Source organism: Epinephelus fuscoguttatus, linkage group LG13, assembly GCF_011397635.1.
Source record: "Epinephelus fuscoguttatus linkage group LG13, E.fuscoguttatus.final_Chr_v1".
NCBI lineage: Eukaryota > Metazoa > Chordata > Actinopteri > Perciformes > Serranidae > Epinephelus > Epinephelus fuscoguttatus.
The window spans coordinates 38,900,594-38,915,227 of record NC_064764.1 but is presented as its reverse complement, the minus strand read 5'-3'; the positions used below and the strand labels follow the sequence as shown (position 1 = coordinate 38,915,227).

The window sequence follows — 14,634 nt, the reverse complement described above, 5'->3', positions numbered from 1 at the left end:
ACTGCTGACACAACACACCGGGCCTCCTGTGGTCACGGTGGCACAGGGGACACACTCCGGGCTCCCGCCGTGCATTACACTAAAAACCTAATCAGGTTGTGCAGCTCCTTTGTTTCTGTGCCAAGGCTCCAGACAGACACTGTGGTGGTGCTGATGCTGCAGCTGCTTTGCTTGCTCTCTGCTTGCTTGGTTGCTCCACGGCCAGATCTGCTTTAACAGATGAGAATTACTCTGTTCTCTCCTCCTCTCTCTCTCGAGCAGTAGCTAGATCGCAGATGAATGCATGCATGGTTTCAAGTTCTCTAAATGATATCTGAATGTTGTTGTTTTATTTTTGTTTAACCATGTTTCTCTGTCGTCGATGCTTCACTCCCACAGGACCTGCCGTCCACCATTCAGCCCAAAGGTCGACAGGTGAATAACAGTCACTCACTCACCTGTACTCACTAGCTCCTTACACAACGCTTGCATCCCTTCCCTTTATACACAAGTGTGTGTCTCGACTTCCCCTCTTTGTTCTGCTTCACAAAACTCGTCAGTGTAATTTGGATTAATTCATCAGATAGCTGTTTGTTTAGTCTGGCTGTGCGGCCGACGTCTGACCTCTTTTTAAACTGTTAAAAAAAAGATTTTGAATTCTGGGCCTGCACCAAATTTTTATACTTTATCCCAAAATGGTCTGCAGCTGTTGAGCTGTTAGCAGACCAAAGAGAGGAGCAGACAGAATGCATCTGGATTCAAATTAAGCTTTGTCTTGAGGGTGTTTTGGGAAATTAGATTTTATTGATTTAGAGAACATAATGCTTCCTTCAAATGCACGAGGAGAACAGTCAGAGCAGCATTAATGCAGATGCATCGGTCTGTCTGTGAACATCCAGCTGGTGAAGGAAGACGAGAGATCTCAGACCAGTTGTGTCACTGACAACACACACACACACACACACACACACACACACACACACACACACACACATCTGTGTGATCCTTCTCTCCTCACCTGTACGCTTTAACAAACACACCTCCACAGACAAAACAGAAATCACACTGCAGTGGTCCCTTGATGTTGGACATCTACAGAGTGCATGAAGGTGTCCCGCACCAGTTCTGTGATTAGTTACTTGGTCCTAGAGGTCTTCATAGGTCTTCATATTTTGGACCCAGTGTGAAACAGACCTGCAAATTTTCAAAAACAGAGACCTGATCCTGAACGGATCCGAGCAGAGTTAGAACCAGTCTGATATAGAACCATTGACGATCCAAAATACAAGTAGGGTGTGCCATGTGATCCGAGTTTGTGGAACGTATACTTTGGTGGGACCTCCCAGCTCCACCCTCAGAAATGGTCATTTTTAGCTTCAAAAAAATCAAGATGGTGACAGCTGAAATGCTGAACTTAAGGCTTCAGGTCGGTAGTTTACATGCCAGTGGGTGACCCCAACGGTGGCTACGTTCACTTCTTTGGTACAGTCTATCGCAAATACTCACATTTTAGCAGCTGGTAGCAGAGGATGTTTGACTTGAGAAGTGTAGCAATAATTTGATTACCACCGCGGGAGATTTAAAACATAGTTGTTAGCAGTTAGCAGCTAACTCGAAAAAGAAGAACACTGGCTGTAAATGAGACGATGACAAGCTAAAAATAGATCTTTATAATAAAAACTAAGACGAAATCAATGTGTCGTTTTTGTTGACGAGTCGAGATGAGGCGAGACAACAATGTTCGTGGTGGACTATCAGACATTGAAAGCCGAGAATGGCCTTGCCTGTAATTACCCTCGAATGCTGCATGCACAACAGGCTGGTGAACTCCAGCAAATAGTCGGTGCCAGGATGTTTGGCTAGCCAGCAGCGTCAGCCATTGGTGCAAGTTGTGAGCTGTAAATCAGCAGTTGATAATCAGCTGTGGATGCTCCACCATCTTGTCCAAATATGGTCACTTTTAGCCCCAAAAAACCAAGATGGCGACAGCTGAGATGCCAAACTTGAAGCTTCAAATTGCTAGTTTACATACGAGTGGGTGACGTCAGCGGTGACTACGTGCACTTTCTTTTTACAGTCTATTGCAAATACTCGGCAGCTGTTATCAGAGGATGTTTGGCTTTAAAAGTGTAGCAATAATTTGATTGTAAAAATAGTTGATGATTAATTTTTTTAACATATATTCAGTTATTAGATTTACTGCGATAGAACCTGACCCTATTATAACTGATTTGTTTCCAGTCAGACTCATTTCTGAAGTCAGGTCTCTGCTACTATGAACTCAGAGCACCTATGAAGACCTCTACTCAGTTTTCTTTCACTGGCGTTAAGCTAATACACTAAATCAATATAAGTGACCAATTTAGTGTCATCAGCCCGACAGTGCAGCACTTCACTCCCTTCACTTATATCTGTATGTGTGGTAATAATGGCACAGGCATTGTAGAGCCCTGCAGAGATCCACAGATCACCCTAAACACTGATCCCACGTCAGACATGAACTCATGAGCAACCTCAAGCCAACTGAAGCTTTGTGTCCACATAACAATCCTCCGTAACTGTCACCTCACCCCATCTCAGTGTCTTTATGTGTCAGTAATCCAATATGACTCACCCCAACATCACACCATCTCTTTTAACGTGGCATTAAAGGATCTTGTGACGGATGCTGCCAGCAGGGGGCGGTAGAGTCCACAACAGACCACCTGACACCACAGAGCTTGATCTCAGCACCATTAAAGTGACTCAGTTTATAATCTGTCTGACGGGAGGCAAATATTTAGAAAGTGTTACGAGGGTAAGACTGCGCTCTGTCGCTCCTAAAGAGGAGTTGTACCTCCTTGTCCCGTCTCACCACCATCATCACCCCCCCCCCCAACCTTTGTCCCCTCCACCAACCCTGGCCGCCATGCTGCTGTTTAGACATTGCATAGCCGTTTTGCTGCATGATGTGTGTGATGCTTTCAAATCCTAGATTGTATCCAGACCTCCAATCAAGGACAAAATGTCTGTGAAGGTAAGAGACAGCCTCTCCCACCCCCCTAAAAAAGAAACCAAAAAACCCCTCTACACTTTAGTCCTGACACTTGAACCAGCTGACTCTCACACAGCCTGTAAATCAGCGACAAACGGCTGTGTGGTTAAAAATGGAATAAAGCAGGATAATGACTGTTGTTTTGAACTAATGGACACATAAACAATGCCTGTGCCGAAATTACCAGCGTGTTGAGAGGCTCATTAAAAGCCCAGCAGTGTCTGGGTTTATCTCACTGGAGGAAGCCCTTCCTTGGAAACACGTTTCCAACCTGGCAACCAAAACACCACCCTCCCACCCCCGCCAAGAGGCCACTGCTCATTACTTCACTTCTAGCTGCCACAATATGCCAAAGTCTACCATCCAGCCACTCTTATCTTCCTCTCTGTCCCCACACATCACTCACTTCTTTCAATTGACACACCACTGCCCATTTTGGAAATCCCAACACCACCACCCCTCTCCATGCCTCAGTGAGCTCACTCGTTTAACATCAGTGCCTTTCCTCACAGATCTACGTGAGGGCTCAGTTTGAATACGACCCGTCCAAAGATGAACTCATCCCCTGCAAGGAGGCCGGCATTCGCTTCCAGGTGGGCGACATCATCCAGATCATCTCCAAGGACGACCACAACTGGTGGCAGGGCAAGCTGGAGAACACGAAAAACGGCACGGCAGGTCTCATCCCGTCGCCAGAGCTGCAGGAGTGGTGAGAGGAAAAAACACACACACAGGACTCGAAATTAACTTTTGAGGCACGATTTATCTTTCACATGTCCAGGTGCAAAAGTCACTTCCTGGGTGAAATGACATTAATTTACTGTTTTCATTTTGGTTGGAGTGCAGAATTCAGACAGACGACATTTTTATGACAGTTTTTATCGTATTTTTATGACATATTATGACTTTTATATGATGTTTTTTCTGACATATTTTACTACTTTTATGCCGAGCTGAGAGGCACCACAGTGGAACTGTGTCCACAGTTGAGAGACGCCTCCCTCGACTTGCTGTCAACCAGGAGAGAAGTGTGCATGGTTTGCTGTCAGCAGCTCAGCAGCCTTAAAGCTGTTTTTGGTGAAACACCACAGTCTACTTCTTTGTTTTTTATTCATTTTATGAAATTACTTTCGGGAAGGAGGTTACAATTTCGCCCTTTTTGAAATCAGAGAAACCAAAATACACTCTTTACTTAGTCGAGGGAGTCTCTTAACTGCCACTTTGGTTCCACTCAGCTCAGCAGCTACGTGACGTTGCCACTCACTGCCACTGTCAGTAACCACACTCACTGTCTCAGCTTGTTCTCTCCCCTCTCCAGTTAACTCGTTTTGTAGCTTAGCTCTCCTCAAAATGTATTTTTAGATCGGCAAGGGCACGTCAAAATTCTCTAGGTTGGTGATCAGTTTCTTTACCAAGGGCAGAGGTGTCCAAACTATTTTTGAAGTTAAAAAAAATCACATATAAATGACTTCTTTCCACTGCTCCTGAAAGTGGTGGCCCTCGCTCTTCACTGTGTGCTTCTTTGTTGTGGCCATGTCTGCTGCTACCCTCTCCTTCTACCCTCACTCGTGAACAAGACCCTGAAATACTTGAACTCCTTCACTTTAGGCAGTAACTGGTCCATCTTTGTCCCAACCCTCACCTATGGTCATGAGCAGAGTTTCCCCCGTGAGGTGTCTGGGCTCAGCCTTAGAGATAGCGTGAGGAGCTCAGACATCTGGAGGGAGCTCGGAGTAGAGCCACTGCTCCTTTGTGTCGAAAGGGGTCAGTTGAGGTGGTTCAACATCTGATCAGGATCCTCCTGAGCGCCTCCTGTTAGAGGCGTTCTGGGCACGTCCCACTGGTAGGAGGCCCCGGGGCAGAACACACTGGAGGGATTACATATCTCATCGGGCCTGGGAACACCTTGGAGTCCTCCAGGAGGAGCTGGAAAGTGTTGCTGGGGAGAGAAATGTCTGGGTTGCTTTGCTCAGCCTGCTGGCCCCGCAACCTTTCCCCAGATAAGCAGATGAAAATGGATGGATGTTTTCCATCTGTTACTGAAAACACATTACTTCTGCTTTGATGCTGCAAATCGTATGATTGTCCTGGTGTTATAAGGTTTAAAAAATGCAAAGTGTCTTGTTTGATGAACCAATATTGTGTAAATCACAAAGTATATTTTGAAAGACAAGCTGAGAGCTGTTTTGAATCAGTCTGCGGGCGACAGTTGGCCTCCAGGCCAGACTTTGGATACGACTGACCTCGGGCATTACACAGCTGCTAACACCAGCTAGCTGATGTCACCTACTTGTCAGACAAGTTGGGTGGCCCCTGGCAGACGCAGCAGAACATTATCCCTTCCTGTTTGTTGTAACGCACCCAGTCAAATTCATCGCTCCAGCTGTCTGCGAGTAATGAGTGGCACATTACATGAAGACACGCAGTACTTTTTTTTGTGTATGACTTTTAACTTGTCCGGTGGGGCAAGTATATTTATTTTCACTTGTCCTGGAGAAGCGGACAAGCCTTAAAGTCGATCCCTGGGTAAAAAGTCAAGGTTATTATTCCCCCATATCGAGAGTCCCTCAGCTCAACACTAAACTAACACTGACTGTCTGTGTGTCTGTGGCAGGCGGGTGGCGTGTATAGCCATGGAGAAGACCAAGCAGGAGCAGCAGGCCAGCTGCACCTGGTTTGGCAAGAAGAAGAAACAGTACAAAGACAAGTATTTGGCAAAGCACAACGCAGGTACAGCATGTACACACACACACACACACACACACACACACACATACACATTCATAATCACATGCATGTGCACACAGAGCAACATGCTGCAGACATTCCAGTGCATGTATGCATGAGTGTGTGGGCTGGTGAGTGTGTGTCTGTCCGTGTGTCTGTAGGTGGGACTGGTGTGTAACAGGATCTGGTCGCTTTCATCTCCAATAGCAGAGTCACGGCCAGGAACGACAGTCAAAGCTGCCAGTGTGGCAGAAATCTTATACGAGCACAGAGGCGATTTAGGGAAACGTGGGCCGCTCGTTGACACAGACGGCAAATCTCTGCATTCAGACATCGTTTAAAATCACGTGCATGTGTGCTAAAGTATCTCACCATTTGTGTCTTCAGTGAACACGTGGTATCAAATACAGTATCAGACACAGTTTATGTTTAGCGGCATCTGGGCATCGATGTAGCACATACTGTAGATGCACCTCTCGAATATCACAGCCATGTGTCTGGCTGTGTGACCAGGCCAGTGTTGTGGGGCAAAAACTCATCACGTGTGTTTGAGACTCGAGCTGTGACTGTTGAGTTAACACAGGAGACAGGAAGGGGCGGGGGAGGAGTGAGAGTTAAGTGCTGAGACTGAGGAAGTTTTTGTTTACTTTTAGTTTTGACGCCAAATAGATTTTGTAGAGGTGAAAAAACTGCGGCTTCAGCCTTCACCTTGTTGGGTCTGTTGTTTATATAAATGTGTTGTATTCTTATCTGATGATTGGCTGCGAATGATTGCCTTGAAATGTTTCGCCAAATTGTTTGTGCATAATAACTGTCAGACCAACATTTTGAGACAGGCGATGAGAGAGGGACAAAAAATCACAACCCAATTGTTTAAAAAAATGTTGGCAATTATGTCATTATGTTGCAGATATGTTGAAACAACATGGTGGTTAACATCGTTAGATTTAGGCACCAAAATCACTTGGTTAAGACCGTTTCGGTGTTTGCAATGTATCGTGGGACCCCTGGGGGAGGATCCAGATCTCAGTGTGGGAACCACCAGAACAAGTTAATGGAGACTTTAGTGTGAAGGGTTGAGGGAGGAGATGAAACACGTGTGTGTACTCAGAGCAGCTTCACACCTTCTGTACAGTATGTGCACCGAGCAACAGGTGTGTGTATGGCCGCACGTGCACTTGTCAGTATATGTCGTGTCTATATCAGGAGCAAAATCTATACGTTACCTTCCAAATGAGCCCAGTGAGGAGGAGCAGAGATTTAAAGTCACGCTGCAGCTGGGACCAGAGCCAGGGGGAGAAACGACCCCCAGCTCAGCACCTGTAGAGACAAACCAGCTCCTAACAGACTGTTTGAGCGCAGAGAGGAGAAGAGTTCTGGATGACAAGTTATATGTCGCATCAGTGGCGGCTGCTGGTCTTTCAAACAGGGGAAGCTCACTTTAAGTTTACATCATAAACTTTGTCATATTGTAGCGAGGCTGTAACTTATGAAAGGATCATTTAATTGAAGCCGTTTTTGAACCACACTCATGCCATAGAATCTCAGCAAAACACACCTCAAAGATTTTCAGATGGGTTTGAAAATGAGCTATATGGCTTATGGAAATAAGGAACTCCAGATGACACTCGCAAATATCCGCATGGGACTGAGCTCGAAATGCGAAGCGCTGTCAGTCACAAAGGGGTTCAGCCTTTGGACAATCCCTCCAATCATCATGCAGACACCGAGCGTCCTCTCCCGCCTACCGCTCCATCAGGTCCCCGGGAAGCTTAGCCTCCCTGGAAGGGACAGTTTTGTCGCATTTATCCAATGACCGTCTCACTTTGCTGCATGAAAAAACCCTGCTTAGAGCTGTCTCATAGGAATGCTTGGAGGCTCCGCGTCCACTGTGCTGACACACGAGAATGAATGACAGGGAGGTCGCGTTTGAAAACTGGTGATAAACAGCTGACGTTTGAACATCATACTCATGATGTTAAACTCATCCTAGAGCACGTTTAATGCAATGTAAATTCTTATTTTATGTAAATTTATAGTGCATATTTGACCATTTCTTCTATGAAATTTTAGAGGAAGTTCATTTCCTCCCTTGTTGTCTCGAAGCAATCGCCCCTGCGTCACATGTTCTTCTCAGAAGATGATGGGATGATATTTGTGTGTGCAGTACGTTTGGGTGTGTGTGCATCTGAGTATCCAGTTTATAAGCATGTCTGTCAAACTGTCCATGGACACCTTTGCTGACTCATGTCCAGTTAAAAGGAACTGTCTTTATATTCTAAAGCATGCACCTTACAACATTATAGTTATATAGCTATAAAAGCATGAACGCATGGAGTCGCCTGCATTTATTCATTACTATTTAAACTGAAGACAATGACTTCATTCATCCCCCATTTTATCATCAACAGTTCATGTTTAACTCTTTAATCTCATGGTGTCATTCACTGTCCATCCGTGCTAACTAAGGGTTGAACACAGGGCATCGAGAGTCTGGTATTTCCAGTTCTCTTCAAAATCTATTTCCTACACCCAAGAAAACATAGCTGTGAGAAGCAAGGATTTAACTGTTGTACTCACCGAAACAAAAACACCTTCTACAAAACACATCTGCACCACCACTAAATGTCATAGCCAAATAACTCCAACCTCACGTTATTGCAGTGGTGATTACTTTAATGCTAAAACAGCAGCTGTGAGGCTCTAAGTGTGAATGAAGTAGAAACTGCGCAGGTGATCCAACAAGATTTAATCAAACAGGCCTCCATCCCTGAATCAGAGTGCAGTGCAGCATCAGGTGCATGAGATATTAACATTAGTGCTGAACATCTCAGAGCAACACTTTCAAACAACAAACTCTAATGGCTGCATACAACAGCTTTTCCTTCACTGCACTCAGTGTTAACCAGGACCAGGTGTCAAACCTCAAACCTGCAGAGTACTGACCCAAATGTTCCTACATTAGACTTGTTTACTTACTTTATAATCAAATTGTTTCTGATCTGGGTCAGAAAACATTTTACTTTATTTAATCTGTGACAGATTTCTTTATTAAACACTAATGTAATGAGCAGTTTTTGCATAATTTGAGTACTGAAAAATAAGATTACAGCATGTTTATGTTCCCCGGACGCATTAGCTATTGTTTTGGTATCGATACAGAAATTCACATTTGTTAGCTTTTTATTTGAAATGTTCAGATGGTAAACAGCTCAGGCAATAAGCTCAGTTCATCACTGTTACCTTACAGCCATTAAAGAATACTTCACCCACAAAATGATGATTTGTGTACGTTGAATTCATTAAGAAAACTTTGTTTTTCTTGCATGCCTCCACAGCGAGCAAAGAATCCAAAACAATGCAAACATTCTTGATGAATTGAAGAAAAAGGGGGGCTGTGTTAAACAACAGCAAAACTAAATCTAAACATCTGTTTGCTATGAATAATGCCCTGAGCATGTGTACGTATGACCTCTGCTTGAGCAGAGTTCAAACACAGGCGCACACTCAGACAGGCACCTCGTCCGTGTAACCGCATGTTTCAAACTGTAATAATTCAGCAGAAACACTTTGTGAAGTACTGAGCGTACGACTGGACGAATGAGGCTTAGATTATAGTGCACGAGCTGTGTGAGAGTTTGCAAACAGAAGTTTTATGTAGTTTTGCCGTTGTTAAATGCCATTTGCTTTAATTCAGTCAATGAAACAATCAGTCAAACAATGTTTGCCTTTTTTTGGATTCTTCATTCACCGTGTTGGTGTGTGGAAAATAGACTTAAGCTCCCAACAACTGTCGTTATTGTTTCCACCTCAAAGATTAAATATTACTATGTGTTGGAAAGAAAACCATCAAAGTAGAAAATTGTAATAAACACAAATTTCAGATTAATTATTTGCTATTTAAAGTCGATCTCAAATTCACAGCACACATCCTGGTTCTCCCTTTCTGGCCGTGACTGATCCCAGTGTGTCTGAGACTCTGCAGTGCTGCTGGTGTTTGTCATCACCATCAGCAGATCCTCTGCAGAGTCCACACCACGTCTCACACAGTGACGTTTCACCAGTCGGTGTGATTTTACCCTTCAGCAGCAACAACAGCAGCACACTGTGTATTTCCATCTCCATTGTTGGCGCTGTGCTGCACAGCTGCCCAGCTGTTGTATCTTGCTGTTTGTGTGTAACATTTTGTAATTCTGCTGTTGTAACCGAACCATGTTATGACCCCTCCTGTTCATCTCTCTCGCTTTCTCCTACTGAACGGCCTCTGTGCATGTAAGTAACAACCAGTGACAGCAACCAGCTCCTCCTCTCTCTTCTTCTCTTCTTCTTCTTCTCTCTGTTTTTTTGATTAACCCTGTAGATTAAATCAGCTGTCACTGCCACCGCTTCAGTTTTGCTTCTGTTGATTGGATCATAAAACAACAGAAGGCTGAGACAAAACTGAAACATGTAGTTTAGTGTGTGTGTGTGTGTGTGTGTGTGTGTGTGTGTGTTTCAGACACTGTGTGCTGTGATGTTCATCTTAACCCATTTTTAATCCACGTTTGGTTGAATGTGCTCATCAGCAGAGCCAGACGACAGTAAACAGTCTCTGGCATTAACTAACATACTCAGTCGATACAGTTTCTTTCTTCACTCTGTGCAGCTTCAAACAATTCCTCACCGTCAGTCTGCAGCCGCCTGTTGCATCAGAGAACCCAGTGACTGGTGGGTATTGTATTTCCCCAGTCAGCACCCTGAGATGGTGGCTGTGCGGAGGCTCATGTTACAGAGGCTGAGAACACATTGTACAGTGAGCAGCTCTGCTCCAACATGTGATACACTCTGCACAACAGACAACCTGCAATTACCCTCATTTTTTCTGCTCTGTGTTTTGTCACGCAGAGAAATGTTTAGAGGGTCGTAACAGGCGTTCACTGAAATTACTGTTTCTGTTGAAAAACACACCATATAATGTTCAGTTACTAAAGTTAGGTTCAAAGAAATCTGTGCACAGTTGCATAAAGCTTTTGATGAAGTCAGTAAATAAAAGTAACCTTGTGATTTTTTTTTTTTTTTTTTAAAGGAAATCGTTGCACAAACTTAACTTAAATCAAGTCCTTATGAAAAGACTTAATCAATGAGGTAGAATTAAAAATAAGTGGATTATTTTTCTAGCAGAAAATGTTTGTCTCCAGCTTTTCAAATATGACAATTTGATGCTTTTTGATGCTTTTCACGTATGAAAGTAAACTGAATGATTGCTGGATAAAACAATCAATTTTAATGCGACACCTTGAGCTCTGGCTAATAATTAAGAATATTTAATAATAATAATTAATCAAAGCCAAAGCTGGGATATTCACATTGCGTGTTTGATCCATAGACTGTACAAATAATGGACGCAGCAACCGTGACGTCACACATGGGTTTGTGGACTCCTGTTTTAAAGTCTTGAGTTTGGCATTTTCGCCGTCGCCATTTTTTATTTTCACAGCCACAAATGACCATATTGGATGAAAGGGTGGAGGTAACCCTAACACTAGTTGTTAGCTTGGTTAGCATGGTGCTAATAATGCTTTAATAATAGTTTTCAACAGAAAAACGATGAAAACCAATAAAGCAAAATCACTCACTACAAAAACAGAATATCCGACTCCTTAGAGAGTTTTTTGATACAATCAAATGCTAAAAAGAACTTTTTTTAGTTGACCAAAATGCCATTTATTATCTGAAAACACACTGTAAAAAGTGACTGTTGCAGCTACTATTTGTGGCGTCAGATGTTTTAATCATGGCGTGCCGCATTTCTATTTTTGCACCTGGACTGTTCATTAGGAGCGCTGCTGGATTATATATTATGTTCAGTTATTTGTAGCACCACTCTGTCGAAGCACTGGGCATACTCGGGGCAGAGATGGAGCAGCGGAACAACAGATGCATTGAAAGTGAAACGTAACGGTTCATTCTGCTGGGTCGAAAAGTTTGATCTGATCTGATCAGCTCTGAACTGCTTTAAGTGACAGATGTTTGCTGTCCATTGACATGTCACTACTACGGTGAATATGTTGGTTAGGTAACACAACCATGGTATAACTCCAGATACACACAGCATATGTGTAGCTGCGTCTATTTCAGTGTGTTTTCAGGTCATGAAAGGCATTTAGTTCGCCTAAAACAAAGTCCTTTTTCAGCATTTGGATGTATCAAAAAACCCTCCAACGAGACAGATATTCAGGTTTGGCAATAAGTGAATTTTGTTTTAATGAAATGAATGTGTGGGAAACCTTGAATTTAATTTATTATCATAGAAGACAAAGAAAAAAGCTGCAAATATTCACATTTGAGAAGCTGGAACCAGATCATTTTAAGCATTTTTCAACCAAAAAACACTTAAACGCAAACTGAGTTGTTGCTTATTGAGGAATCAGTTGACTTATATTTTTAGTACTGTTTCAAACTAGAAGACACTTTTCCATTAGATTTAATCAGCTGGTCAGACACGTGAGGTCTCTTCCTCCAGCTCTGCTCATTTTTCTGTCTTTTTCACAAAGTAGTTTTTGCCACAACTCTATGAAGACATCACTGAGGTTTGGATAACAAGCTAAATTCAATTTACAGCAGTGTCATCCTCATGGAAACTTTCTGTAGTCCTGCTAGACTTCAGAAATCTTCTTCACTTCATCAGTCAAGAGAAGCTGTTTCTTGTAGCAGTCTTTATGCAACCAGGCACAGATGAACACAGCAGCAGTAATTATACTTTCATTATCCTGATTAAATATATTTTGTTTTCTAGCATGAGCTCTTCCCATGATCCATTCTCTCACTGGAGGAATTTCTGATGGGATGTTATTTTAAAAGACTCATCATCACTCCACAGATCATCTCAGCTCTCCAGTCGTCTTTTCCACTCACTGTTTCAACATTAGGCTTGTTGCCAGAGAGATTTTTAATCTTCTTTGTTTTGACAAATGTCCCAACTTCCTCTTCTCTTCACCACATAGTCACCAGATGTGTTTAAGACGCTTTAGTACGCCTTGTTCCCCTCACTCTAACTGCTGTGTGTCCCAGAATGCTCCTCTCCACATCCTCTTACTCTGCTTCTCTGTCTCACTTCCAGTGTTCGACCAACTAGATCTCGTCACGTATGAAGAAGTTGTGAAGCTTCCTGCTTTCAAGAGAAAAACACTAGTTTTGTTAGGTGAGTACTGCTGAGTGTAGCAGCAGGAAATCTGAGCGTCTGCCTTTATAACTGACTGTGTGTGTCTTTGTCAGGGGCCCATGGAGTGGGCAGACGACACATTAAGAACACACTCATCACCAAACACCCTGACAGATTCGCCTACCCCATCCCACGTAAGACACATGATCGAAGTCCTCTGCAGCTTTTAAGAGCACCACTGTGTGTGTGTCAGTGATGTAAACGCTCTGTGTGTCCTGGTGTCCCACAGACACAACCAGACCTCCAAAGAAAGATGAGGAGAACGGGAAGAACTACTACTTTGTCTCCCACGACCAGATGATGCAGGACATCAGCAACAACGAGTACCTGGAGTACGGCAGCCACGAGGACGCCATGTACGGGACGCGGCTGGAGACCATCCGGAAGATCCACCAACAGGGACACATAGCTATACTGGATGTCGAACCTCAGGTGTGTGTGTGTGTGTGTCATAGACTGTATAATAAAGATGGACAACATGACAGTTCATAGACGTATGATAATATCTAGATACCAGAGAAGTTTTGTTTTAATTTGTTGATTGATGCTATAAAAAGTGGGTTTGACGCCATGATTGACGGCAATTTGTGCCGGTCAGTGTCCTTACAATTAACGGTGCTGCTCACGATTGGTCAGACAGGGCTATGGGCGGGAATTCAATGTGCAGATATCACTACTGTGCAGACTCTGGCTCCAAATGTTTTGTAAAGTGGGAGGAAGTGGAGACGCGTCAGCCACCTATTTATGCAGCCTATGATGTGTGGAGGTGTGTGTGTGCATTCGTGCATATATGAGGACATTTTTATGTCTAACACCTGTTCTCCATCAGGCCCTGAAGGTCCTGCGGACAGCAGAGTTTGCCCCGTATGTCGTCTTTATTGCTGCACCAACTATCACGCCAGGCATCAATGAGGTGGGAACACCACACACACACACACACACACACACACACACACACGATACATGTTAGAGAATAAGGGTGTTGATATTCCACGTTTATTATTATTCACAAAATCTCATGAAAAGACCCAAAACAACACTGAATGTATCCAAAGCCTGATTTATCTTCTGCCTCTGTGCCTCAGAGCTCCACTGCTGCCCACAAATAGAAACACATCAGTGAACCACGTTCCTACATCACCATGAACACACAGACTGTAGTTTATTTTGACTCAATCCCACACACACCGTCCTGCTGCCTCAAATACTCACTACAGCACTGAATCAGGATCAATCCGCTGCTGAAAATAGTCCACAACAAATGCACTTTTTCCATCTGAACAATATTTGCAAAAGTAGAAAATTGAAAAAGCCACAGTGCCCAGCTGCTCAACGAACTTATTGAGCCTTTTTAAAAATAAAACTTTATTGTGACCCACTATATAAGTCCTGTTAAGTAAAAATAAATGTGTGTAACGAGTCACACTGCAGAATAATGTGTTGTTAACCACCCAGATTTAGATAGTTTTAAAATTGCACACCTGTTTCTAAGACTGTCGAGTCAAAATGCAGAGGTTTATCTGTGAATCAGAGTTTTAACACCCCAAATATTCAGTTTACTGTCATGTATGAAAAACAACAGGAACAAATCGAATCCTCACAAATAATGATGGTGAAACCAGAAAATATTTCATTTTTACTTTAAAAAAAAAATGACTCAAACAATTAGTTGTTACATGTCTGACCCATTTAC

General features: G+C 43.2%; 1 protein-coding gene across 14 annotated transcripts in view; it reads left to right on the top strand.

The window, feature by feature from the left end:
- Positions 1–14,634, top strand: part of caska (calcium/calmodulin-dependent serine protein kinase a) — a 215,243-nt gene that overhangs the window by 197,028 nt on the left and 3,581 nt on the right. For 5 of the 14 annotated variants that reach the window (XM_049593356.1, XM_049593350.1, XM_049593352.1 and 2 more), the window contains 8 exons: positions 379–414; positions 2,954–2,995; positions 3,526–3,722; positions 5,628–5,743; positions 12,840–12,920; positions 12,995–13,075; positions 13,171–13,373; positions 13,771–13,854. In XM_049593356.1, the coding sequence (XP_049449313.1) occupies positions 379–414; positions 2,954–2,995; positions 3,526–3,722; positions 5,628–5,743; positions 12,840–12,920; positions 12,995–13,075; positions 13,171–13,373; positions 13,771–13,854 (840 nt within the window). The remainder of the gene's footprint in view (positions 1–378; positions 415–2,953; positions 2,996–3,525; positions 3,723–5,627; positions 5,744–12,839; positions 12,921–12,994; positions 13,076–13,170; positions 13,374–13,770; positions 13,855–14,634) is intronic. The other 9 variants (XM_049593357.1, XM_049593353.1, XM_049593362.1 and 6 more) reach the window with 3 other exon arrangements.